The 27409-nt window shown below is 39.0% G+C and overlaps 1 protein-coding gene across 1 annotated transcript in view; it reads left to right on the top strand.

The window, feature by feature from the left end:
- The window catches only part of megf10 (multiple EGF-like-domains 10), a 225562-nt gene that overhangs the window by 64800 nt on the left and 133353 nt on the right, over positions 1–27409 (top strand). The window contains exons 6-8 of the mRNA XM_084383730.1: positions 11590–11836; positions 12243–12363; positions 13715–13851. Of these exons, the coding sequence (XP_084239856.1) occupies positions 11590–11836; positions 12243–12363; positions 13715–13851 (505 nt within the window). The remainder of the gene's footprint in view (positions 1–11589; positions 11837–12242; positions 12364–13714; positions 13852–27409) is intronic.

The following is a 27409-nucleotide window of genomic DNA, read 5'->3' as shown; positions in this document are numbered from 1 at the left end:
GTTAGTATGCTTTATTAAAGTGTACTTTAGTTTCACTTAATTGGAAATGAATTTAGGTACACTTAAAAAAAGTGCAAATGAAGTTGAGTTTGTTTTAAGCCGTACTTCTTCATAAAATGTATATTAAATAGTTCTAACAGTGGTAATTTAGTGTAGTACTTATAAAAGGAGTAATTACTTAGCAATACACTTTCTACATATTGCATGTATGTGCTAGTTTGTTTGTTTTCATTTCATTCCCAGTTATCTATTAAAGTACATTTTTAATAAGTGTGCCTAAGTTCACTTCCAATGATGTTAAATTTAAGGGCACTTTAATAAAGTATACTAACTATATATTACAAACAAGTATGCTTTTAATAAAAATACTAATCTACTACTATAAGTGCTTTGAAATAAAGTATACTTTGTAAAAGTATACTTTAGAACAATTTACAATAGACTTACAATAAAGTACACTTTTAATAAGTATACCTAAGTTCACTTCCAAAGAAGTGCAAATTAAGTGCACTTTAATAAAGTATATTAACCGTACATTACAAATGACTCAAAAATAAGGACACTTTTAATAAGAATACTAATCTACTACTATACGTGCTTTGAAATAAAGTATACTTTGTAAAAGTATACTTTAGAACAATTTAAAATAGACTTACAATAAAGTACACTTTTAATAAGTGTATTTAAGTTCACTTCCAAAGAAATGCAAATTAAGTGCACTTTAATAAAGTATATTAACTGTATATTACAAATGACTCAAAAATAAGTACACTTTTAATAAGAATACTAATCTACTACTATAAGTGCTTTGAAATAAAGTATACTTTGTAAAAGTATACTTTAGAACAATTTGAAATAGACTTACAGTGAAGTACACTTTTAATAAGTGTACTTAAGTTCACTTCCAAAGAAGTGCAAATTAAGTGCACTTTAATAAAGTATATTAACTGTATATTACAAATGACTCAAAAATAAGTACACTTTTAATAAGAATACTAATGTACTACTATAAGTGCTTTGAAATAAAGTATACTTTGTAAAAGTATACTTTAGAACAATTTAAAATAGACTTACAGTGAAGTACACTTTTAATAAGTGTACTTAAGTTCACTTCCACAGAAGTGCAAATTAAGTGTACTTTAATAAAGTATATTAACCGTATATTACAAATGACTCAAAAATAAGTACACTTTTAATAAGAATACTAATCTACTACTATAAGTGCATTGAAATAAAGTATACTTTTTAAAAGTATACTTTAGAACAATTTGAAATAGACTTACAGTGAAGTACACTTTTAATAAGTGTACTTAAGTTTAGAATTTACATTAGACTTACAATGAAGTACACTTCTAATAAGTACAATAAAGTACAACTTTAATTATTGCATAATTAGTATGTTTAATTTTAGTATATTAAAGATGAACTTAATCACATATATTTTAAAGTACACTTTCTAAAAGTATATATTAAATATACTACAAATTAAGCACAAAAAGTAAAAGTATATTTTTAATAACCTTTGTATGCTACAAATATATTTTTAATATATTTAAGTATAATACTTTTTCACCTGGGATACTAACCCTATTCAAGATCGAAAATAAAATCAGACCAACCTCTGAGTTATTTCACCTCAATATAAATGATAGAATTAAAAGAATGCAACTGATGAGACTCCTTCAACACAAAGTGTCCTTTTAAGGTCAAAGAAAAATGTGATTGAGGTGATTCCTTAAACACAAAGTGTCTCTTTAAGATTCAAGAAAAATGCGATTGCAATGACTCAAGCATAGAGTGATCCTTCAGGACTGAAGAAAGGTAAGGTGGTCAGAAGTTCTAATGAAAGATAATCACCCTGTCTGGTTTCCACACACCTTATTGTACCTTTAAATAGATGAGCCATCAGTATAAGCTGCGCCTTCTCATCCAAGTCCGCGATGGAAATCCTCCGCCTCTTTTGGTGATGAAAACAGGTGAATCTTCCCGTTGTGGAGGACCCTCGTCTTACACGGATTATACTGAAATCCTCGGAAAGTTCCCTTTCCACGAACATTGCCTTGGCTGCGTTGTACTCATATCGCTGACGCATGGTCTCAGCTGAGAGGTCTTGGGCGAAGAAAAGTTTGTTTCCCTCATGCTTGATGTTCAGTTGTTTAGTGGTGCAGAAGACAAATTACCGATCCTGGAATCTCAGAAACCGAATGAGGACTGCTCTGTTCTGGTTTGGTCTTGGTGGTGCCGGGGTCCGGTGAACTCTTTCCAAGGTGAAGGATCTGGCGGTTTCCAGCTTGAGCCAGCGCGGCAGCATCTCATGTATAAACTCTAAAAGTGGCTGGTTTTCTCCGGCTCACATTCTCCAGGTCTTTGGTCTTTGACTCCAGGTAGGCGATGCGTTACGTGGCGTTGATTAACTCAATGTTATTTTTCTCCAGGTGCTCTTCCGCCGACATTATCCGGTTTTCAGCTTCCTCCATTCGTGTAGTGTTGGAAGTACCGTTTTGCTTCACCTCCAACACACTGTTTTCCAAAGTCGCAACTGAGCTGGCCATCTTACCGAGGCGATCATCTATACTGTCCAGTTTAGATCCAAATCCTCCGAACTCAGAACAAAGTGATTTCAGCTCAGACAGTACGGCTGTCACGTCTGCCATGCTATTAGCATTAGCGTCCTCGTCTTGCTCGGTAGATGAGGTGTTGGGTTTCGGCTTTTGGGGAGCCCGTCTCCTGGTGAAAATGTCACAGTCTTTGACTGTGGTCGTTTTTGACATAATCAAATCAAATCAAATCAAATTTTATTTGTATAGCCCAAATTCACAAATCAGTTTGCCTCAGAGGGCTTTACAATCTGTAGAGAGACGACACCCTCCGTCCTTCGACCCTCGATTCGAGTGAGGAAAAACTTGCCCCCAAAAAAAGCCCTTTTAACAGGGAAAAAAAAAATGCGGAAGAAACCTCAGGAAGAGCCACAGGGGAGGGATCCCTCTCCCAGGACGGACAGACGTGCAATAAATGTCGCATGTACAGAGCAGATCAACGAGATCACAATGTATACAATTATAATATAATTATTATATAATCTCAGTTTAGTTTGCGTTGATAAGTTTGGGTTTTAATATTATTTGGTGCAAGGCCGACGGAGCGTCCACGTTAAGCCGCCATCTTGGTCCGTGTCCCATAGCGCCCCTTGATAATTACTTTTAATTATTATTAAAACAACAAAATAATAAACTTAAGTGGTCAGGTTTTTCATTGAAAGTTGTACAACGTATCTGCATAGTGTTTATGGTAAAATAATTGTCATGAATTCACATTTGTCCTGTTTTGTGTACACAGATTTCTACACCTGAATATACAGAGTTTGATACATTTGGCCCCTTCTCTGATAACAGTATGCTCAATGTCTGGTTACATTTGACTAAAGCTGATGCGGGCAATGCACATTCTCACAAGTGCAGCAAGTCTTCTTTATGTGCAGGCAGAAACATGACAAATCTTTCCCAAGATCAAGCGAAGGTACTTCATTTACATACAGGCAGAGAAATGCCTCTACTGCAGAGCTCACAGTTATATCTCTCATTTCCTCATCAACCTTGGGTGTATAACATCATTAACTATTCAAACACGGGTTAGTGATTAAGAGTTAGTCTGTATGAAGAATTTTAAATGTAAAAAGCTTAAATGGAAAAGCTCGAATTGAAAGCATTTGTAAAGACAAAAATTGTAAATGGCAATGGAAATAAGACAAGGGAAACATGAAATGTGAAACTCAAAATGGGGAGTAGTACTTAATAATAACAATATAAGAATTTAAGATTAATAATGATGAATTAAGAATATGTATTTGTAAGAATAGTAAATAAATTAATTAATTAATATGATGAATATAGATTTAAAAAAAAAAAAATGCATAAAAGCAGGAGTAATAATCATAATTATAAACAGATTTATCATCAACATTCAGGCAAGACAATTAGCCTACATTTTATTTGATGGGGGCGGTAAGTGACCTGGATAATGGATAGGGGGTGCTGGCCCAGCAACGGTTGAGAACCAGTGGTTGAAAGACTAAGGCTATGCTGCAGTTGCTCTCTGCTGGCTAGAGCAAGATTAACTGGCGACAACGCAGCTACGCTCGTAGTTTGCTGTTAGAGTTTGGATTTTCTGCTGGCGATCTTTTTATTTTGAAGTGCCTCCGCAGGTTGTAATCCTTTGCAACGGAGATGCACTCAGTCCAGTCGCTGTTGAATTTCCAGTGACATTAGTCTTTGACAATAGTGCTGTGCGCAAAGGCAGTCATTCATCATCAACAATGCACATATTTGATAGGCTGCTGCTTACAGCACAGGAGCATAGATTTTCTATATGACAGGATCACTGGTGGTTTGAAGGATTTATTGTGGCAAAAATGTAATTCAATTTTCTTTTTCAAGTTCTAAATTTTGTTTAACCACTAATGGTCCATTAAGGCCCACTTAAAGCACTGACCACAGGCACACCATTGGGGCATGAAAAGGTGGTAGGAATACACACAATTTTCTGCACCAGCAGATTATAGCATGTTTTTGTTTTGTGTTTTAATGCTGTATAAGTCGAACTGTGTTTTTTTGTGGCTAATTGGTGCATTCGCTTTTTCCATTGTACTGTGTGCTGTAAAGAGTTCTGTCCATACTAAGATATTTAGTTATTTCCTGTTTTTTCTTTCCTGAGTATGATCTACTTGGCAACACAATAAGTACTTTAATGCTGTGGAGTTTGACTGATGATAGGTCGCCTGACAAGCAGAGTGATGGGGTAAGTGGAATCTGGCAGCCCAATATGAGGGACAGTTTTTCAGTGATTTCTCTCCAAAAATGTTGTACCAGCGGGCAGTGCCAGATTGCATGGATGTAATCGTCTGTAGTGGTAGGGGAGCAGCGTGAGCAATTACTTTTATTATTTATATGCATTTTATTTTTTTTTAAGTGTGATGTGTGTTCTCTGGTTGACCTTGTACTATTGTTGGTCTTGAGATTGAATGTGCAAATTTTGGTCCAGGAGTCATTTGTTCTGTGTATTTCTCCCGTTTTGCAATAGGAAGGGCTATTGTTTGGTTAGTGTTGATGAGTTTGTATCATTTTAGCTTGAGTGTTTCTTCTGCTAATATGGGTGACTGAATATTGTCTTTTGAGGTTGACCTTATGTGTTATGACTGATTTCAGTTGTAGGTATTTAAAAAAGGATTTTTGGTAAAATTGTATATGAGTCAGTTCTTAAAAGGGAAAGAAAGCAGAGTATGAATTATATATCGGAGCTGTGTGATGCCGTTGTCCTTCCAAGTGGTGAAATTCAGTGTTTTATGGTTTTCTTGAAAATCTGGCCTGTTCCAAAATAATATGTATTTACAAGGTGTGAGTGCCAACTTGGCAAGTTTTTCCTCTATAGAAGATACTGTACAAGCAGTCACATGACAGTGCTCATGGAAAGTAGTGTGTTTCTTGATAAGCAGCAAATGAAATTATATAGGGTTAGCATTTAACCACCTTTCATTCACTGTTCGCTTCAGTAACATTTATTTAATATCCTAAAGAGCCACAAAAGACTGATGCATTCATTGTTTTACAGGTCAGTGGGCCTTAACAACATGCCTGAGAGCCAAGGACATGTGGGAAGGTTGTGTTCAAGGGGAAGCAGGAATATAGAAGGAAAAATTATGTGGTAGGGAATAACCCGGGGGACTGGAGCTTGTGATTTAGTACACATGATAACACAAGATGCCTACTGTTGGTCTCTGAAAGTTCAGCTACAATACTGCTACAACAACAATAACATGTACTGTACAGTATATCTAACACAGATCCTCTTTTTTGTGTTTTAATCAGTAGACCTACAGTAGAATACTTTGTCATGGTTTCAAAAACTAACAATCATGAAAGTTGGAAAAAAGAAAAAGACACCAGAGAATGTGTCCTGTTACTATTATGGCTATTCTTAATTATGCCCCCTAAAAATACATTAGGCCTTTCTCAAACTCAAGAATGCAAAGAACAGACTTGTGTTCTTGGGGAGAATGTTCTTGCTAGCCATTCTTGGAAGAATGATCTTGCAAACTCACGAGCATACAGAATGCTGTTAACAGTTTGAGAAGACGTGTTCCTGCTGGTATTACGTAATATGAGGCCATTGTCAGAGCTCAAAAATGTATTAAGTTTATTTATCACATACAATCATATAAGGTAAAATCAGTTAATGTGATAACAAATGTACACCAATAATGTAATTAATGTCTAGAAAAAAAAACAGGCTGCTTTCATACTGTTTGTTATATATTTTGAACATTACATTAGGGTTACATTACATAATACTAAATACATCTAGGCGAAATATTCATGAACAAACACAGTAAACAGTTTATAACTAATAATACATTTCAACTATTGCAGCTCTTTGGTTCTGCCCCCTGCTGCTGCCGCCTGGTCTCGTCCGCTATCCAATCAAGGCGCACTTCATCTGAAACGAGCCTATTTCTTTTGTCCTCTCTCCTCCCATGGTTTCCTCACGTCTCTCAGCAAGTCCTTGGTGGGAGTGATTAGGAGTAGTTAGCAAGTAAAAGACGCAAGTGAGGGAAACATGGATGCAATTTAGGGGAAATGGGATGTACCCAGTGTTACCAACCAATGAATCCATAAAAATTGGCGTGTGAAGAACACTTCTGGGAATTTTGACTGTTCTTGAAGAGATGCAAACTGGTGTATTGGGACAGCACTTGGGCTACAAAAGAAATGGTTTCATAAGGACACAAGAAAAGACAAGGACGCATATTGGGAATGGCCTATTGTATTCAGATGAGTAAATACATGAACATATTTTTCCCCCTTATTTATTTATTCAGGGTTGGTTCACTGAGAGCCCTTTTCCAGGAAACTTCCTGATCACATTCACACAGTTACACATTCACCTCCGTGCTGGTAATGAGGGAGGGGGAAACACTGCCTTTCACTTTCCCCACCCACATTTTTCTGGTTAGTCCTGGGATTGGAACTGGCAATCAACTGATCACAAGTTTGATAACCTCTAGACCACCACTTCCCAAATTCACCAAGTAAAAAACTGTTGTTAATATGTAGATATGTAGATAGAAGTACTATTTGTCTATCATTCAGTAAAAATAGCATGTCAGGTGTACTGTTTTTCTGTATATGCTATACATATCTTAAAACCCAATGTTGCTGTGTGCAGATACTGCCTCAGGGTGAGATAGTTTTATTCAATACCACTCTGGAGGAGGACATGCATTCCTGATCAGCAAGGAAAGCTGGAGGAATGCTACACATGTTTTTTCTCCCTGGTAATCCTGTGTGAAAGAGGTTTTCTGTTCCCATGTGTGCACCACTAAATAGATGAAAAACATCCGCTCCCAATCCCTCCCCAGTATAGTCAGTCAGAGCTAAGCCAACACTCAACAACTGGCCGCTCAAGTTACCTACTCAAGGCTTTGTCTAAACGTTTTCTCCTGAAATCTGTCTTGGTGTTAGGCGTGAAGAAGTTTTTTTTGTTTGTTTGTTTTCTGACATTTTTATAACTTGTGTATAACTGTGTGTTGAATACAAATGAAGATAGATGTACATGCGCCAGTATCTAAATTTGTTCACTGCAGTTGATAATTACACATTAACTCTGATGAACTCTTTCATGAACTCTTTCTAGGATGAACATGTTGTAGAATAAAAACAGGGATCCTGCCTGACACTGCAATTAATATAGCCTTGTGACCAAACCCTGGTACAGTGAAGTCTTTTTTGTTCATGGCTATCTTGAATTAGCTGAATTGATGAAAGAGAACAGTCTGTTCTCCAACAAGCAAAACGAGGAGCCCCAAGCTGTGGGGATTTCAGATATGCATTTTAGTATCTCTAATCTCCTCGTCCTCTTTTCCCCCCACCCCTCTTGCCTCGGTCCTCAACACTGTTTGTCACACAGGACCAGACTGCCTGAGGAAAAAGAAGTATGCACTTTTTATCAGGCCAGAGTGAAGCAGGAATAAAAGGGCCTGTTTATCACTTGAGCACATTCAGAATGACACAAAGTTTATGGTTACATTCGAGTAGCGCAGCATAAAATTGCATTGCTCAAATTAAATTATTTGCAAGCTCTTGCAGGCCACATAAATATATAGTTTATAAAGTCATTGTCAGAACCTTCAATTTCTGTATTTTTCTAGTGAAAAGTCTAGAAAAACTTTTCCCCTGAACATTTATGGACCTCCGTGATATAGAGCCCCATAATGAAAGATCTGGCAGACACTGTGAAGTTTTCTTGCAATCTCCCTCAGTCATTGCTGAAAGGGTGCTATCCTTATGTGTTCTTTTTTTGCAATTCACTTTTTACTGCTTTTAGACATATAAACAGGAACAATAGCAATACAGCAAAACAAGTGAAAGAAAAAAAATGCAAGAAAATAAAACATACAAACAAAACAAAACACGACACAAACACAGGGTAAGCAGATGTTTCAACAAACACTGTGCTGTCCCTCTACACCATCTTGACAGTAGGATGAATGGAAAATATAATCATCACTCCTGTATCATCTTAAAGTGACAAACAGGGCCAATTTATATTTAAATTCTTGTATCAAACCTTAATGACATACAAGGACAAACATCACATTCGTTTGTTACTAGTCCCATCTAAATAAGTATTACCATCCCAATGTACTAATGACACCTTGCTATGCACACAGCATCGTCCAGTTTGACACAAGGTATAAACTATTTTTAACCAATCTTGATAGTAACCTCTTATTTACAGGAGACAAAACTCTTCCCTACTTGTCAATTCCTCCCTCATTAACTATTCAATAAAATATTCATGTAGGGGCCCCATATATTCCAAAATACTTCCTGCCTGTTGTTAAATTTGAAAATGAATTGTTCATAGTTGACTATGTTTGGTCATTTCCTTCCACCATTCCTTAAAAGGGATGACTGTTTTCCAGTGCCTTAGCACAATTCTGCAGCCTATGGCAACGGTCAATCTGCACCATTGAGTCTGCTGCCTCTTTTAAGTGCCCCCTGAAACACTTTAAGTAGTCTTGGTGCTAAGATGTCTGAGAACTCTTTATAAAAGTCTGTTGGAAAGCCATCGCTCCCTCTATACTTTACAGAATTTCGTCTTTTTATAGCTTGTTGGACCTCTTCTATTGTAATATCTCCCCCAATTTGTTTTTGTATTTCATTTGACAGGGAAGGCAGATTTGCCTGAACCAAAAAATATCAATATCCTCCTGGTTTTCGGTGCCTTGCAATGTATATCATTTTTGGTAAAATATTCTAAATGCTTGATTACTGTCCTTAGTGTCTTACACTAAGATCTCTTTCTCATTCTCCACAGATGATATTAAAGTCTGATTATATTGTTGTTTTTCTCTCTGGGCCGGAAGCCTCCCTACCATTTCCTCTTGCTCCTAGTACCTCTGTCTACACAGGAATAATGCAAATTCTGCTTTCTTTAGCAAGACAGAATTCAATTGAAGCTTAAGTTTACTAAAGTGTGAAAGAATCTTTGGGTTTGGTCGGGATGCATGTGTTGTTTCGAGGTCTTTAATTTCTTTCTCTAATTCAAGTAAGCGACTAATAGACTGTTTTTTACAAATAACAAGAATATTGTATTAAATAGGTCCCTCAAACAGGCTGAATGTATCCCACTTGACACCTGGATTAGAAATCGAACCTTCCTTTAGTTTCCAATATTCTAGAATTTCTTTTTTAATAAAATAACAGGATTTTTCATTGTGAAGCAGAGAGGTATTAAGTCTCCAATGGCTACTGGGGTCTCTAGATCCAGAACCAAAGCTGAACACCAGTTCCACTGTTGTGTGATCTGACATTAAAATATTACCAATTGATGTACTCACAGTCATGCCCACTAAATTTTTCGATATTAAAAAAATGATGTATTCTGGACTATGACGTGTGTGTGTTTGACTGAAATGTATATTCTCTTTCTTGAGGATGTAAAATTCAAGTTCAAATTCAAATTCAAAGGGGCTTTATTGGCATGAAAGTTTAACAACAATGTTGCCAAAGCATCTGTCCAAACACTCGGACATAACATAACAAATAACAACACAAAACCAAGATTGATTTATTTTAATTATATATACAGTATATACAGTGTGTGTGTGTGTGTGGGTGTGTGTGTGTGTGCCTGCGTGTGTGTGTGTCATTCACTGTCCCTCAGGTTGTGGCATGTTGACACATATTGGGCAGCAAGGCATGCCCTATCTCCTTCTCCCAGGAGTATTTTTAATTTTGATGTGTCGTTCAGCTCTTTGAACTCTGAGATTACCGAATTGAATTTATTAAAATAAATGTTCCTCATTTTGTTGAATGTTTTACATTGTAGGAGAAAGTGCATCTCTGTCTCAACCTCACCTGTCGAGCAGTGACCACATGTTCTGTTTTCTTTTGGTTGCCATGATTTTTTGTGTCTTCCTGTTTCAATTGTCAGTTTGTGGTCACTGAGTCTGTACTTGGTGAGGATCTGTCTCTGCTTCCTATCTCTGACAGTAGAGGGATATTCTGCTAATTCATAATCTCTTTTTAGGGCTAGATAACATTCTAATCTACTTTGGCTTTTAGTCTCTTCTTTCCAATGTTCCAGATAGTTTTCTTTACATTGTGTTATAATTTGCTTTACTCTGATTGGTGTTTGGAGAGCAGTGTTGTTGTGAGGCTGGTCAGACTGTGTCTGAGAGGGGGCAGTTAGCCTCAGTACCAACTAACATAGGGGACTGTTTTCTGGGCTCAGCTCTTGAGTTTGGAGGGCTTTGGAGTGGAGGGTGTCTTGGAGGCTGGATTTCAGGTATAGCTCTGATGACTGAGTGGACCCCATACTTCACTACAGTACAGCGCAATGGGCTGGATGACACTATCAAGTATTTTAAGACAGATTTTGACTGGAATGTGGAATTATAAAATGTTCTCTTAATTGCATGTAGGGCTCTTTGAGCTTTTTCTTTTAGTGCATTCACTGCCATGTTGAAACTCCCTGATGCTGTAATGGTTATACCAAGGTAGGTATAACTCATGCTATGTTCAATGATATGATTATTTATGGTAAATTGGCGTTTGTTCTCCTGACATCTAATCATGTAGAAGTCTCCAAATGTCAGTCAATCCCAGTACCTCTTCAAGAACACCAATTGCTAATTTGGACTTGATGTTGGCTAGTTTTGCTGTAGTGTCTGCCTGTAATCCTGATGTTTGAGGCGCCACCGCCATTTTTTCTGCCATGTCTTTGGGTGGCTGTGCAGGGTTTTGAAACCCTCAAGGGTTTTCTGGACTGCCTGCATTCTTGGTCGTATTTTAAGACCGTTATGCACCTATTTCTTATATTTAGAATATTTACATTACTGATATAGGAGGGGGGTAGGTGAACAGGGCGGCAGCAGATTCACCTACGTGGCCATCTCGGGTGCTTGCTCCACCAGAAGTCTCTTGACAAAATGAGACATAGCAGCCAATCGAAATGACAAGTGATAACCTGTGACCTCTGCAGTGTTGCAAAAACTAAAATCTAGGTTTGTCTCCTTCGTCTTCCCCTTAGCTTGTGATAGTAACCACTGGGGTTCCCACTGCAGCAACAGGTGTCAGTGCAAGAACAGAGCACTGTGTAACCCAATCACTGGTGCCTGCATGTGCACTCCTGGATACAGAGGCTGGCGCTGTGAGGCCCAGTGTGAAGTGGGCACCTATGGTAACGGATGCCAGCAGAAATGCCAGTGCCAGAATGGAGCCACCTGTCATTATGTAACCGGAGAATGCAAGTGTTCACCAGGATACACTGGAGCTTTGTAAGTTGAAGGAGAGTATGTTCAAGAATCTGCATCATTCCTGTGACAAAACTTTTAGTGGGACGTGAGCATACTCTAAGTAACATATGTACAGACTAATGTTAGGCCCTAGCATTATGATTATTCCTGGATTGAGGGACACATTGCTTTTCCTCTTCCCATCCACATAGGTAACTGTTAGGATATTCTGATATATAGGATTTCTGTATTTCAAGATGTGAATGATTAAGCCCTAAATGAAATTACTATGAAACAATATTGTTATTGTGAAACGAAAATAAAAGTGACATGGTACTCATGTTTAAGGAATACACTTTTTTTTTGTTTTATGATTGTTATATAAAGTGAACTATCATATGTGACCTTAAAAAGTGGAAAATATTAACAAAATCCTTTTTTTTTCTAGCTGTGAAGACCTATGTCCTCCAGGTAAACATGGGCAGCAGTGTGAGGAGAGATGTCCGTGTCAGAATGGAGGAGTGTGTCACCATGTGTCTGGAAAGTGCTCCTGTCCTGCAGGATGGATGGTACACCCCCCCAGCTGCTTGTTTGAACTCTTTAGAAGAATTGTTTATTGTCATTCATACTCCCAATGATCATTTAAGAGAAATTCCCCTTAAATGAATAAACAGGTAATATATACTACGGGGGAAGTCAGAGGTACCAAGGGCCTCACAGAATTTTGCAGTAGACTGGACATGGATGAAGCATCTTTGGGGATGCAAACTGAGGATTGAGTTGTGTGCCTGTTTTCCAGGTTGTGTACATCATTTAAATATTGGTGTACACAACCTGGAAAACAGGCACACAACTCAATCCTCAAAGTAGTGACAGAATCTTCACACACGCCATATATATATCTAGACTTTACACAGTATGAGCTGAAGAAGAGGGAAAAAAAGTCAAGATAAGTGACCAGTGGGGTGAGCAGCTACTGTACATTTTTGAAGGAGTTGAAAGGCTCATGAGATTCAGCAATTTCTGAAAAGACTGTTAGACAAACAAGAGAAAAGCATATCAAAGTCTTCTAAACTCAGTATCTTGAGGTCATAGTTTGACAGGACCTCTGTGAATTATTGCCAAGAAGCAGAATTTCGTTTTACATAACAGAACAAAGGGAGTTGTGTCCATGATTATCTACACCCCTTACAGTTCGGCTTCCGTCCAAATTATTCCACAGAGACTGCCAATTGCTTTTTTGTAGAACAACTTGAGTCATCATTGGATAAAGGTGAAGTAGTAGGTGCAGTCTTTTTTTTTTCTGACATTAGCAAGCTAACAGGTTGGCGTCACTGGATGTGTGAGCAGTGTGTGTACATGGTATGTCTTGCTTTTTGGTCCATATTAACAGGTTAGAGCAGCCACACTGGTTTCGTGACTCATGCTTCTCACTCACATGTTAAGTGAGGCTAAAATCGAGCTGTAGACAGTCATATCAACATCATACCAGCGTTTAAATGCAGTTATAATGTCTGTATCTGTAGAATATGTCACAGACAAGAAGAGAATATACACAAGAGATGGGCAATTTTCCTTCTTTCCCCCCTCGCTTTCTCGCTCTTTCAACGGGGATAAAGAAAAATCGTGTCATCACGTTTATTATCAAAGGCAAACTCCATGTTAACAGATAGGGCAGACAGGAGTGGCGCTGCAGCAGCAATGCTGCCTATGGTATGTGGACACACACATGCCCGTTAGCAACACCAGTGAGCAACACCAGCTCAACAACTTAGCAGCCACACACTACACAAGCATCCAGTGTGGCCAGCCTGTTAAGAACACATAAAGGCTTGTATTGAAAAGTTTGAGGTATAAAAGCTTACATCATCAACACTTAAGATACTGTATGTATGTTCCCTTTGTCATTGCTGTGTTCAGGGTACAGTGTGTGGCCAGCCATGTCCAGAGGGGAGATTTGGCCAAAATTGTTCCCAGGAATGTCAGTGTCACAACAACGGCCTTTGTGTGTCCACCACTGGACAGTGTCTCTGCAGCCCTGGATACACAGGAGAACGGCAAGAACAACTTTTAAATGTTCCCTGCAATATACAGCAGTTTGTAGTATTTAAGCTTGCTTTTAAGGCACTGAATTCCATAGATGCTCACTGTGGATTTCTCAGAAAAGCAGCAGTCATTAGAATTATAATGTGCTACTATCACATAACAGTATGTGAACATTCCTAAATTTGTATAACAAGTTAAAGAAATAACAATATCGCACTGTCTTCACATTTTTTATTTAGATATATTGTAGATTAAACAATATAAATTCAGGTTTTGTCACAGGGCTCCAAGATGCTACTTTTTTGGTTGTACATGCGCCCAAACATCTGTAAAGAGCAACTAAACATTTTCATTGATTACATCGGTGCGCGTAAAAGTTTTTTTACAGAGAAAGGGAAAATTGTGATGCAAAATTATCATTCTCACTAAACATGAATCATATTGCAATCTCAATATCTGTCAAAATAATTGCAATATAATTTTTCAACATATTGTACAGCCATAGTTAAAAGCTAGTATTTGGTATACCTAAATTATGTGCTGGTACACCTAAACAAATAAGAATAGTGCAACCAATGTAAAAGGTCTGCAGGCTTGTGTTTACTAACTTATGTCTGCTAGTTTAGCTACTCCAACCAAATGATGATACTATGGTGTAACAGTGTTACTACTAAAGCTAGCGCCAATAGCTTGAAAGACAAACAGTGACACAACAGTGCTAAAGTTATATTGCTTATACTGTATATCACCCAGCAAACATTTTGACGTCTATTTGACGTCTAATCAACGTCGGTCAGGCAGGTCGATTCGACGTCTAGCAGAGGTGCTGAAATGAAAGTTATTCTGACGTCGGTCTTATGACCGACCACATTTCGACGGCTCTTAGACCGCATCAATTCACGTCGTTTCAACGACATATCAACAGCTCACAGAGCAGGCTACTTCAATCAATGTCATTATTACGTCGTATAGACGACTTTTCAACGTCTCTACGTGACGTCTGACGTCTAATCAACGTCGGTCAGGAAGGTCGATTCGACGTCTAGCAGAGGTGCTGAAATGAAAGTTTTTCTGTCGGTCATTTTGACGGCATCAATTCACGTCGTTTCGACGACATAAAAACGGCTCACAGAGCAGGCTACTTCAATTATTACGTCATATAGACGACTTTTCAACGTCTCTACGTGGCGTCTTTTTGACGTCTAATCAACGTCGGTCAGGCAGGTCGATTCGACGTCTACCAGAGGTGCTGAAATGAAAGTTTTTCTGACGTCGATTTCATGACCGACGTCATTTCGACGGCTCTTAGACGGCATCAATTCACGTCGTTTCAACGGCATATCAACCTTTGTCAAAATACACATGTAATGTATTGCATTTAAAAATATGTTTACCTAAATCGAGTTTCAACTAGTGCCTACATAACTGGCATTACCACATCCATACATTCTATTACAAGCACAGCTCTTGTGCTGTAGCCTATAGTCTACATGTGCAATTCTCAATGCTCTAATCTGCAACTATTTAAATTAACTTATCAATTTCAGCAAAAAAATCCTTAAAATGCAAAGAGGTCAAAAAGTCCAATAGACAACACCAGCAAATTTCACATTTGCCAACTTAAAATATCACAGGAATGGTGAACCTGGTTAAAACTTTCATAGTAAATAAACTCCACTGTTATAAAGTTAAAAATACTCAAATAATGTTCACCCATACTGTAAAATACAAGTAGTACATGGACAAATCTCAGGTAAAAAAAAAAAAAGAAAGAAAAAAAAGACAGCATTCAGGACCAGATATATGTAACGAGTTATCTATATATTGAATAATTGAATAAAAAACGAACATGTTTATGGGAACAAATGTTTTATTGACTTTCTTTTTATTGCAGTCCTTTGGGGGTCTGCCCCTTGCCCCCGCTTCTTGGTGGGGCATGTTTAAGTTGGTTCTGAATCACACTCTCTATTTCTGCATCTGTGGCCTTTGGACTCCATCTCTTCACAGCAGCTGGAGAGAGGGCATAAGAAAAAAATAAACATTTTTACAGAGCGCCTATTCAGATGTTAAATGCACTTGGCAAGAACAAATTGTTTTGGGAGTTGAAAGAGTAATGAAAGAACCACTTCTTAGAGCCACTCAGTAGCCTGAATCTGATGGTTCCTAATTAAGCCAGTAGGCATTAACAGTCTGTGCTATGGTAGCCCAGCTTAGCCCAGGATAGCCACATGCACATGAAGCCCATTCAGTAATTTCAATTATATCAATCTTAGTTTCTTACACTTGATGACATGGAACATCTTTGTGGCTTTAAAAGGCACAACACAGAGATGCAACACTAAGCATAACTTCTCTTTCATGCAGGTGCCTGGCTGTACACACAGGGAGCACAATAGCACATTAGAGGTTCTCTTTTAAAGGACAATTCCATTTCATTTCAAACATGTGCTACAGTTTCGGAATACATTTACTCTAAAGGAATGAATTTGAAGATATTCCTCACTGTTGCTGCTGTTATGCATTAGCACCTCTGTCCAAGCATCATCACAACAGCATAAAACAGTGGCGGACGGCTCTGAGGCTGTATCCAAATATTCATATTCATTCAAGCCCCCCCATTCAAGTGTGTGTGTGTGTGTGTATCTCACCTGGTGTGCGTCTCACAATAAACCTGTGAAGTGAGGTAAATTGGACAAATAGTTATCAAAACAGGCCTATGCGAGGGACAGAGACACACAAATAGATTACTTTTATATGTAGAGAGATAGTGACATTGATTAACCTCTGAAGTCAATAAAAATGTAAAAATTTTAGTACGCCTAAAATAAAAAAAAACTGTAAGGATGAATAACTGCTTGTGGCTTCATCTGAGCATGTCAATGGCATTATGGGGCTGTAGCCACACTATCAGTGAACACTTGTTTCAAATTTGAAGAAGATGGCACCAAGTATGACCATTCTACACCTACGCTGTGATTGACAGATAACCAGCCACACTGTCAGTCACGTCTCTACAATAAGCTGGCGCCCTCTGCCGTTGCGGTCGTGTAGCGACACCAGACAACTATCAGCATGTGTCAACGGTTAGACCCCGGTTATAAGACGATTTCTGGCCACATATCAATGTCCGTGGACCAGATAGTTTTCGGGAGCTGGTATGGACCGTATGGTCCGTCCCGTTTTTGGTGTATGTCAAGCGACACCTATAGGCCTGGCATATGAACTACAACGTTTTCGGTTGATCCGTCTAGATGCAAATATTCTTGAAACAATGCCGAGGAAGACGGAGAAAAAATAACGTTTTCGCCCGTCTGGACTGCCCCTTAAAGTGTTTTGGTTCTGTAACGATGCTAAACCGATAGTTGCACAGATGTTCGGCTCGGTTTAGCATCGAGCACCTCACGTAGCCTGTGAGCTAACTCAGGGCTAGTTTCACACGGCAGCTAACTCGGCTGCTAGCCGCCGCTCGGTTACGAATAAAAGCAAAAAAAACAGCTATCTGTAACAATACACGATGCAGCAACAAAATCAAAACTCTAACATGCAACTGATAAACGTATAATGTCTTACCAAACACGGTTTCATTTTAAATTACAGTACTTTTAGTAACTCACCTTTCACAAGTGTCTGTGTCTCCTCCCCGTCAACTGACACTGCAAAGTTCTTCTTGCGCATGCGTAGGAAACCACTAGGTGCGCTAACTACGCGAGGAAAAATAGTTCCTAGATGGATGCTAGAATCACAAACATTTCAGCCCACATTGCCAATATGATACTACATTATTTTCTTAAATTCACGAACATATTTCCATTATTTCGAATAGTTTTTAACATTCGTGCGTTGATAGGTCGTTGAAACAACGTCTAAATGACGTTGGTCATTTCAGCCCCTCAGATAGACGTCACATCAACCTGCCTGCCCGACGTTAATCAGACGTCCCGACATGATTGGATATCTGCATCTCGACACAGCAGTAGATAGAGGAAATCATTCTTGACAGTGTTTTTTCAGTTAAATATGTTTTCTTTGAGATCGTATTCCCCCTAATGTTCACATGTCGAAAAAAAGTCGAATTAAAGTCACGTCGTGACGCGACGTCGATTGGACGTCTTCATCTAGACGCAGGTTGAGAAAGCGTTTTCTGGCAGTGTTTATTCAGTTAAACCGCTCTAAAATGCATATTTAATTAGGTCATATTTGCCATGAGATTATTTTATGATGTTGAAAAACAGTCGAATTAAAGTCACGACGTGACGCGACGTTGACTGGACGTCTTCATCTAGACGCAGGTCGAGAAAATGTTTGCTGGGAACTTATGCTGCCTTCATGTGCTATGGTACAGATGGTATTTTCCACTTGTGATCTGGTGTTTACCAGTGCGTTGTGTTCATGTGCTTTTGTTGTTGTACAGAGAAAATAAGCTCCTATTGACATCTGCTAGCATCTGCTCTGGGGAGGTAAAACCAAACCATAACGGTATTTTAAAAACTGACAACGAGTGTTAACGCATCATATTACAATTGTCAATGGAGCAACACTTTATAGGCTCCAAAAACTATCCACTAACAATAGCAAAACACGTTTAGTAGTGTACATTGCTTACCATTCACAAATCTTTCGTTGCTCGCCGCCATGTTGAAAAGGTGACAGGTTATCTCATCTCGGCAACTCGGGCATCAAAAAATTCTACGAGTTGCCCAGTGGAAAATACCACATGAGAGGGTGTTCATGTGCACTTTTCACGTCGTCTTTTGGTATTTACCATAAATACCATAGCACATGAAGGCAGCATTAGAGAGCCGGCGGTCCGAGAGCGCAGGCGGAGAGAGCAAATGATTTTCGGGTTACGGTCCAGCGTCGGGTTGTGGAAAGCGTCTGGTCTTTATGGCAGCGGGTGAATGAATGAGAGCGCTCCTCTCCCCGCCGCACGGATCAATCCACTGATTAGAGAGTGGCTGCACCTGTCCGCCCTGAAGCCGCATCACGCCTCCGCCTGCTAGAGAGAGAGGGAGAGGAGAGAGGGAGAAAAAAGAAAAGAAAAGAGAGGCTGCCACTATCTAGCCCTAGAAGTGGAGGGTGTGACAGTAACCTCAGCTGAACTTTACAAAAGTGTTGTAATTTAGTACCCAAAATCAGGGCCGTGCAGAGACCTTCAGAGGAACAGGTGCTCAAAGTTAAAACAGGCACATGGACCTGGAGAGGAAATGATTAATTGACCAGTCGATCAAAAGAAAATTAATTGACCACTACTTTGATAACAGATGTTTTGCTTAAGTCATTTTTCAAACAAAAATGTAAAACATTTGTTGGCTCCAGCTTCTTTTTGTTTAAATTCCCTTTCTTTATGAGGCATCTCTGCACTGCTTAATGAAATTTCATGATTTATAGATGAGGCCTCTTAAAACTTCCCTTACCTCCTTGACGGGATCGTGCTCGGACCTGGAAGAGTCCGTGACTGGAATGAGGTCCCCCGCAATGATGTAGTTAATGCATGGCCGAATCATAATGCCCCTAAGCGCCATGCGTGGAAACCAGTCGCAATGGTTTATCTATCCACCAGGCGTAGCAGTGATGATGGAAGCTGAAGCATTACTTCAGCGTGAAATCAGCTGTTCTTACTGTGTCATAGGCTACAGTATTTGACTTGTGTGAGAGAGTGCGATTCCCACACAGAGCATATTTAATGACAATTAGGCTACCATATCATGACGTCATCAATATTGTGCTCCAGCTTTTTGTTTTTCGCCAGTACTGCATGAAAGTGAAAGTAATATGGCCGGGGAATTAATGATTTAACAGGAAGGAAAAAAACTGTGTGTGCAGCACTCTCACTGTCTTCAGTCGAACCAGGACAAACTATTATAGTGTAAGAGCTGTTTGTTATTGTAGTTATATAAATGTAATTTTTCATGCTGTTAGATTACTGTTAGACCACACCGTCAGGTGCGTGCGGAAATCCAAGAGCAGACGTTTTTTTTGGCACAGTGAAAATGTGGCAGCATGAGAAATTACATTTATATAACTACAGTAACAAACAAGAAAAGAAACCTTTTTCGGCTCTTATACTATAATAGTTTGTCCTATTGTTGTTAAATAATTAATTCCCCAGCCATATTACTTTCACCTCCATGCTGTACTGTTGAAAAATAAAAAGCTGAAGCATAATATTGATGACCTCATGATTTGGTAGATAATCTTTAAATATGCTCGGTCCGTGATTATATTTGTATTTGAAGTGTCTGGTTTAAATATTTTACTGGGTGTGGGTGGTTAGAAGACTCATCGCTCAGGTGACACATTTTCAGCAGAAGATTGTCATTGCGCTGTATAATATTTCTGATATTTTTTATCAGAAATTCCTCACGCAGTGGCGGAAGATAAAAGACATGCAATCAGTTTATAAAAGTGTGTTCACAAACATCCTCTGTGTATCTTGGGAGGTGTCAATCGACATCCCAACAGGTCTCCCAGCCCCCCACACTCATCTGGTGGCTGCAGGGCTGTTGAATCAACTAGAGAATTTTGTCCCACATTTTGTCAGCGTGTGTCCACAGACACAAAGAGCACAGACAGATCTCGAGAGTTAGATTCACCTTGCACAATTTCTAAACTCCGATAAAGCACATAAAGCAAGAGTCTGTTACAACACTGCCTATTCATCCCCTAACTTGCTATGAGGAAAATTTTTCGTGTAGTACCCTGTTGAGGGGGGGGATCGGAATCAGAATAGAAAGATCTTCACTGACTGATTTCATGTGCTTAAACACACTAAATAAACACTCAGTCTTCATTTTCATTGAATAAACAAAAGTATAGTATATTCTTGAATTATTATTAATATAATTACTATTGCTTCTTCGCCTTCCAACTTGTGCATTTCCGGCAGCCACCCACTAAATGTAAAAACACAAAAAGGCCCTCACTAGTTCCAGGTTTGGCTGTTCTGGGCTACTGTAGAAACATGGCGGTGCAACATGGTGACCTCCGTAGAGGGAGACCTGCTCCCTGCATAGATATAAACGGCTCATTCTAAGGTAATGAAAACACAACAACTTATTTTCAGGTGATTATACACTAATCAAAACAAACTTATGAATATTATATTACATTTCTGCCAAGTCTGTTCTGCTAGATACCACTACATCTTACTCACTGTACCTTTAATGGTTCAGTATCAGCAAGATAAATTAAATCTCGGTCTTAAAAACCACTTTGTATGATTTAGTTTAGGTGAAATTTTCCACTAGGTTAATACATTTGCATTAGCGCATGCCTTTATATTAAAATCAGCTAGGCAATGTAATTTTAGTGCTGTTGAGTCATTGCTTGTACACTTAACAAAAATATAATATCCATCCTCCTGACAGGTGTGGCATATCAAGATGTGATTAGACAGCATGATTAGTGCACAGGTGTGCCTTGGACAAGTCATAGTAAAGGGCCACTTTAAAAGGTGCTGTTTTATCACACAACACAAAGTCACAGATGTCAAGTTGTGTGTGCAATTGGCATGCTGACTGCAGGAATGTCCAAGAATTTATGTCAATTTCAGTTCCATGAGCCATCGCTAATGTTGTTTCTGAGAATCTGACAGTACATCCAACATGACTCATAACTGCAGACCACGTTCAATCCTGCTAGCCCAGGTCCTCCACATCCGGCTTTTTCACCTTCATGATTGTCTGAGGTCAGCCACCTGGACAGCTGATGCAATAGTTTGCTATTTAATGCTTGTTATCCTCACCAGGGTCTTGACTTGACTGCCATTTGTCATCATAACCGACTTAAGTTGGCAAACTCTAACCAATGGTATCTGGCACTTGAAAAGTGTTCTCTTACGGATGAATCACGGTTCATACAGTACTGTGCAAATGGTGGAAGGTGTGTATGGCGTGGTGTCTGCAAGTGGTTTGCTGATGTCAGTGTTGTGAATAGAGTGCCCCATGGTGGAGGTGGGGTTATATGGATAGGCATAAGCTACAGACAATGAAGAACTTGTATTGTGACTAGTTCAAAGCACACCTGTGCAATAATCATGTTGTTAAATCAGCATCTTGAAATTCCACAGCTATCAATGAAATGTATTATCTTGGCAAAGGATAACTGCTCAGTAGCAAAGTAAATGGAGCAGCTGAGTTAGTGGACCTAGGTCATGTTAAATGAAGGTGCAAGATAAGATAAGTTAAGACTTTATTCATCCCTCACTGGGGAAATTCAGTTGTTACAGCAGCATTTGGGCATTGAAACAGGACAAAAGCAAGATAAAATGGAAATACACAATAAAATAATTGAAATACAAAATTAAATACCCACTGCTAATAAAAAATAAAGACTATGTACACTCTATTCACCTTCTACATACAAATGACCAAGAAGGAAAATCTCACAGTGTAACTGCACCCATTAATATAATATACACAGTGTGTAGAAATATACTAAAAAAAGTATATTAGAATGAATATATATTAAGCTTAGCATTCACATGCCAAATCATGCACATTTCATTTAACCTGATGTCTTGGCTCAAACTAAATGCAGAGGATCCACAAGGATGTTGCAGAATGGTTTACTTAGTTGAACATAGACCACTTTTTGTCTGGTCGACGTACATATAATGCTTACAAGAGTCAGGAAAAGAATAAGATGCTGATGATGAGGCAAAGTTCCTGTAAAGTGCCTAGTATGGCGACAGCCAGATGACTGTCAGGAGACAACAGGCCTCTAACTTTAAGAGGAATAATGTGATTTCCATAAAATATTTCAAGATGACAGGCTAGTAAATTGGATACCCACTTATATGTATATACAGTACTGTGAAAAAGTATTTGCCCTCTTACAGATTTCTTTTGTTTTTGATTTTTTGTCACACTTACATGTTTCCGATCATCAAACAAATTTTAATATAAAATCTAGACCATCACCCTACCACCACCATGTTTGACTGTCGGTATGATGATATTTTCCTGAAATGCTGTGTTAGTTTTACGCCAGATGTAACGGGATGCACACCTTCCAAAAAGTTCCACTTTTGTCTCGTCAGTCCACAGAATATTTTCCCAAAAGTCTTGGGGATCATCAAGATGTTTTATGGAAAATGTGAGACGGGCCTTTGTGTTCTTTTTGGTCAGCAGTGGTTTTCACCTTGGAATTCTCCCATGGATGACATTTTTGCCAAGCCTATTTCTTATTGTTGAATCATGAACACTGACCTTAAAGGAATAGTTCACTCTAGAACGAAATTCAGTCATTATTGACTCACCCTCATGCTGATGAGAAGTCCGGTGTAGTTTCTTATTCCTCAAAGTGCAGCTGGAGACCCGCGGGGGTACCCTCCTGCAGCAAAAATCCATATAACAGGCGTAACTGGTGTCCGAGACCAAAAGGTCCATAAAACTACACAAAAACTTTGTGACATTCTTCCATACTGCTCGTCCGCTGAAATCCAAGTGTCCCGAAGTGGCGACATCCAGATTTTACTCGAAACAACGTCATTTAGTAAATTTTTCTAGCCTAAACGGTCACTATTCTATATTTGCCTGGAGGCACGCTCCCGCGTTCACACGAGTCTCCCTCACAGCCATTTGCACTACGGAAGCAGCGGCAGACAAGATCAACAAGAACTCACGATAGATACACACCGGTATTAAGATCCCGCTGTGAGCATCGAGCGACACACCATCACAATATTTTTATCATCTTTACCCAAGAAATGTTTAACAGTGGAGCAAGTAATGCACATGAAATCATAATTATACTGGTTAATATCAAATACACTAAGTTGTACTGGCATTTTCTTCTATAATTGAGTTCAAAGTTACTACCAAGACCTATTAGGGTTGCAATGTGAAATCATTTAAATGAGCAGATTTTAAAGCAGAATTTTAATTTCAAAATATCAAAAAGATTTTTTGAAACACACACACACACACACTCCTGGCACAGTCACGGCAGCGGAGCTGATAGGTTTCACTATAGTCTATGTGTTTACTTCCACTGGCTCCGTTGCATTGCGTATTTGCTCTGTGGCAGTCCGGACCCTTCCGGAGCAGATACACAGGGTTTTCTATTTCTGCCGGATGAAGTCACACACCGAAACAACAACATAACATCTGGTTAATTTTCATAATTACACACACTGTGTTGACACCAGCACAAAAATCTCAAAAAAGAGACAAATCTACGGTGGCCCATAAGTGCAAATCACAACGGCAAATCAGAAAACACAACAACAAATCAAAAAACACAACGGCAAATCAGAAAACACAACAACAAATCAAAAAACACAGCGGCAAATCACAAAACACAACAGCAAATCAGAAAACACAACGGCAAATCAGAAAATAACGGCAAATCAGAAAACACAACAGCAAATCAGAAAACACAACGGCAAATCAGAAAACACAACGACATTAACCAAAACGGAAAAAGGTAGGTACCCTCGGGCGACATGAATCGTCGCTGATTGGTATGGTCCGTCCTTTGAACCGGAAGGACATGGTTTACATGTTTTCAAAACATGAGCTCCGCCAGTGACGACGTACCCGCTGCTGTTACAGTTCTTGCCGAATGCTTGCACACATGTTGCAGACTTTGGCTCACTGTGTCATAACTTAACACACAGGCCGAGTAAGACACAGTAGGGTTGTCACAATACCAGAATTTCAGTAGTCGATACCAATACCTGTGAATTTCCACGATTATCGATGCTAATTCGATACCACAATTTAAAAAAAACCAACAGAACCCATGTACTTTTAAATTCACTAATTTATTGAAAACTGCTTCAAACTGTCAAGTATTTAACACCACTGTGCTTCAACATGTTTTTGCACAGAATTTAAATTGCAGTACCAGCTGCCAACTGCCAAAAGGTACTTTTAGTTTAAATAACATAAGGTAAGAGACTGTCAGACAGTTTCTCATCATGTCGCCTTACGTATAATGACGCAGACCGTACCGTTACATTGCGTTAAACATCTACATGAGGGAGCGACTGAGCGAGAGTAGAAGCCTGCGCCCCAGCTGACTCTCATGCCCAAATGACGGAACGTAGGCATATTCGGGTTAACGTATGACGTGACACAACAGTGATAGTAAACGGAAACTCACTTGAATTCTCTAAACAAGTCGGGGTGCCTGTCTTTGAGGTGTTTGGCCAGGTTTGACGTGCTTCCTCCTTTCGTTTGAAAACTTCTGAGGCACTGTTTGCATGTCGGCTTGTTTGAGTCTAGAATTGCTCCGTATTCATCCGCCTCGAATGCAAAATATTTCCACACGCGACTCTTAGTACCTGTCTTGTCGACAAGCCGACGTGTTGTGCTTTCATTCTCACTTGCTGAAGCCATTCTTTTCTAAGACGGCAGGTTTCCTTCTTCAGCGCCGCTGACTGCTCTGTGCTGCTCACACGCGTATACTGCCCCCGTCAGTTCCGCCAAGAATCGACACGGCTCGCCGAGTGAAAAGTTGTATATTTGGTTCTGACGTTACCAGAAAAAAGCAAGTATCGAATTATTTTTTTCGTGTCGGCATCGAATTGGTACCGAAGTATCGGTTCTTGTGACAACCCTAAGACACAGCACATGAAGATAAACTCCTAACTTATATGGCAAAATGAAACTCTTGAAACAAAACCTAACAATCCCATTTCAAAACTGTTTTTAGCATCAAAACGTTAAACACATGCACCTTTGAATTACTCTTTCCTAGCAGCAACAACACACAGATGTGCTTTATGCAAAACACAGCTGTATTCAGTACTGTGTATGGTTTTTGACTTTAAAAGACTCATACAGATTTTTTTTTGTGAAAGATTGATCCACTACAGTTGATCTAGACACATGAAAACAAAATGTAAACACTTCGGATTTTTCAGGTTTTTGCAAAAGTAAAAAAAAACCCACAAAGACATGGTACAACTAGAATGTTCTACAAAACATAGTGTTGTAAGGAAATGATTGGAAGACATTTAGGCTATGGATCCTGTCTCCTGTTGGCATTTGGCCACATCACCTCATCCACATCACAGGCAATTACCTCCCTTGCCAAGCAATGGAGGAAATATCGCCTTGCATGCCGTATCCAACCCTGTATGGACCTGTTGATGTCAGCAAAGGTTATTTGATCTGCGATGATCTGCTCTCTCAATTCATGAAGCCAGATTTCGTTATTTGCCAAAACAATTTTAACTATGGCCACCTCCTGTTCATCACTGAACATAATCTGCCTTCCACCCCGTGCAGGTCGTCTGGCAGTTCTGTAGAAAATGAAACTTCATACATTTTGTACTTTAGACCCATAGACCTACAGTAATACAGCATAGTATTGTACTGTGCATTTGAACAATGTGCAATACTGTAATTTCTTTGGTACAGTTTAGTGTGGAAACTTCAAAACATACCTGTTTTCCAGTCTGAAAGTTCTAATACAGTTTTTGCCTAATGCTTAAACTAAACTAAAAGTGGTTGCTATGCCCAAAGCATCACAACCTCTATCTTTGGTGACCATGCCCTAAACAAAAGCACCAACCCTGCAAACACAATATATGCTTTGCACTGTGTTTGAAATTCTCCAACACACGTCTTGCAAAACCCTACACACTGTTTTTTACATAAGACACATTGTTCAATAAGGAAATCTCATGCAATCATTGGGAAAACACATCTATTTAAAATACATAACACAAGCAGAAAAAAAAAAAAGCAGACAGATTCCCACAAATGAAAACATTTAAAATCTAATTGTAGACCAATCAGTTTAAGCCATAGCACTACAAATACACCTGATGTGAGCTCAGCTTCTTTGTGCCAACTTTGGAAACATGGAGGCAGAAAGAGGAAGAGGGAGAGTAAGAGCAGTAGCAGGACAAGGAAGAGGACGAAGAAGGGGAGCAGGCAACAGAAGGAGACAAATATCTGATCATGACATGAGGGCCACTTTGGTAGACCATGTAATAAATCATGGTCTAACAATGAGGGAGACTGGGCAGAGAGTCCAGCCAAACCTAAGTCGCTACTCAGTTGCAAGAGGGTTAGGGTTATTTCAGACTGGAAAACAGGTATGTTTTGAAGTTTCCACACTAAACTGTACCAAAGAAATTACAGTATTGCACATTGTTCAAACACACAGTACATTGCTGTATTACTGTAGGTCTATGGGTCTAAAGTTCAAAATGTATGATGTTTCATTTTCTACAGAACTGCCAGACAACCTGCACAGGGTGGAAGGCAGATTATGTTCAGTGATGAACAGGAGGTGGCCATAGTTAACATTGTTTTGGCAAAGAACGAAATCCGGCTTTGTGAATTGAGAGAGCACATCGTCGCAGATCAAATAACCTTTGCTGACATCAACACTGTCAGCATATCTACACTCTCCTGAATCCTTAAAAAGCACATTTTACACACATACTCATTACAGTATTGTGTGTAAATGTATATGTGATAGTCTTGTGTTTTCAATTACACTCACTATATTCACTGTACATTATCTGCATTTTTCTGTTTTAGAGATTCCTGGAACTTTTTTACTTTTGCAAAAACCTGAAAAACAAAAAAAAATTCTGAAGCGTTT

The sequence above is a fragment of the Pagrus pagrus genome (assembly GCF_965226575.1).
Source record: "Pagrus pagrus genome assembly, chromosome: 19".
In the NCBI taxonomy this organism is placed as follows: domain Eukaryota; kingdom Metazoa; phylum Chordata; class Actinopteri; order Spariformes; family Sparidae; genus Pagrus; species Pagrus pagrus.
Note: the sequence above shows the minus strand (reverse complement) of the source record. Positions and strands in the feature narration are given on the sequence as shown.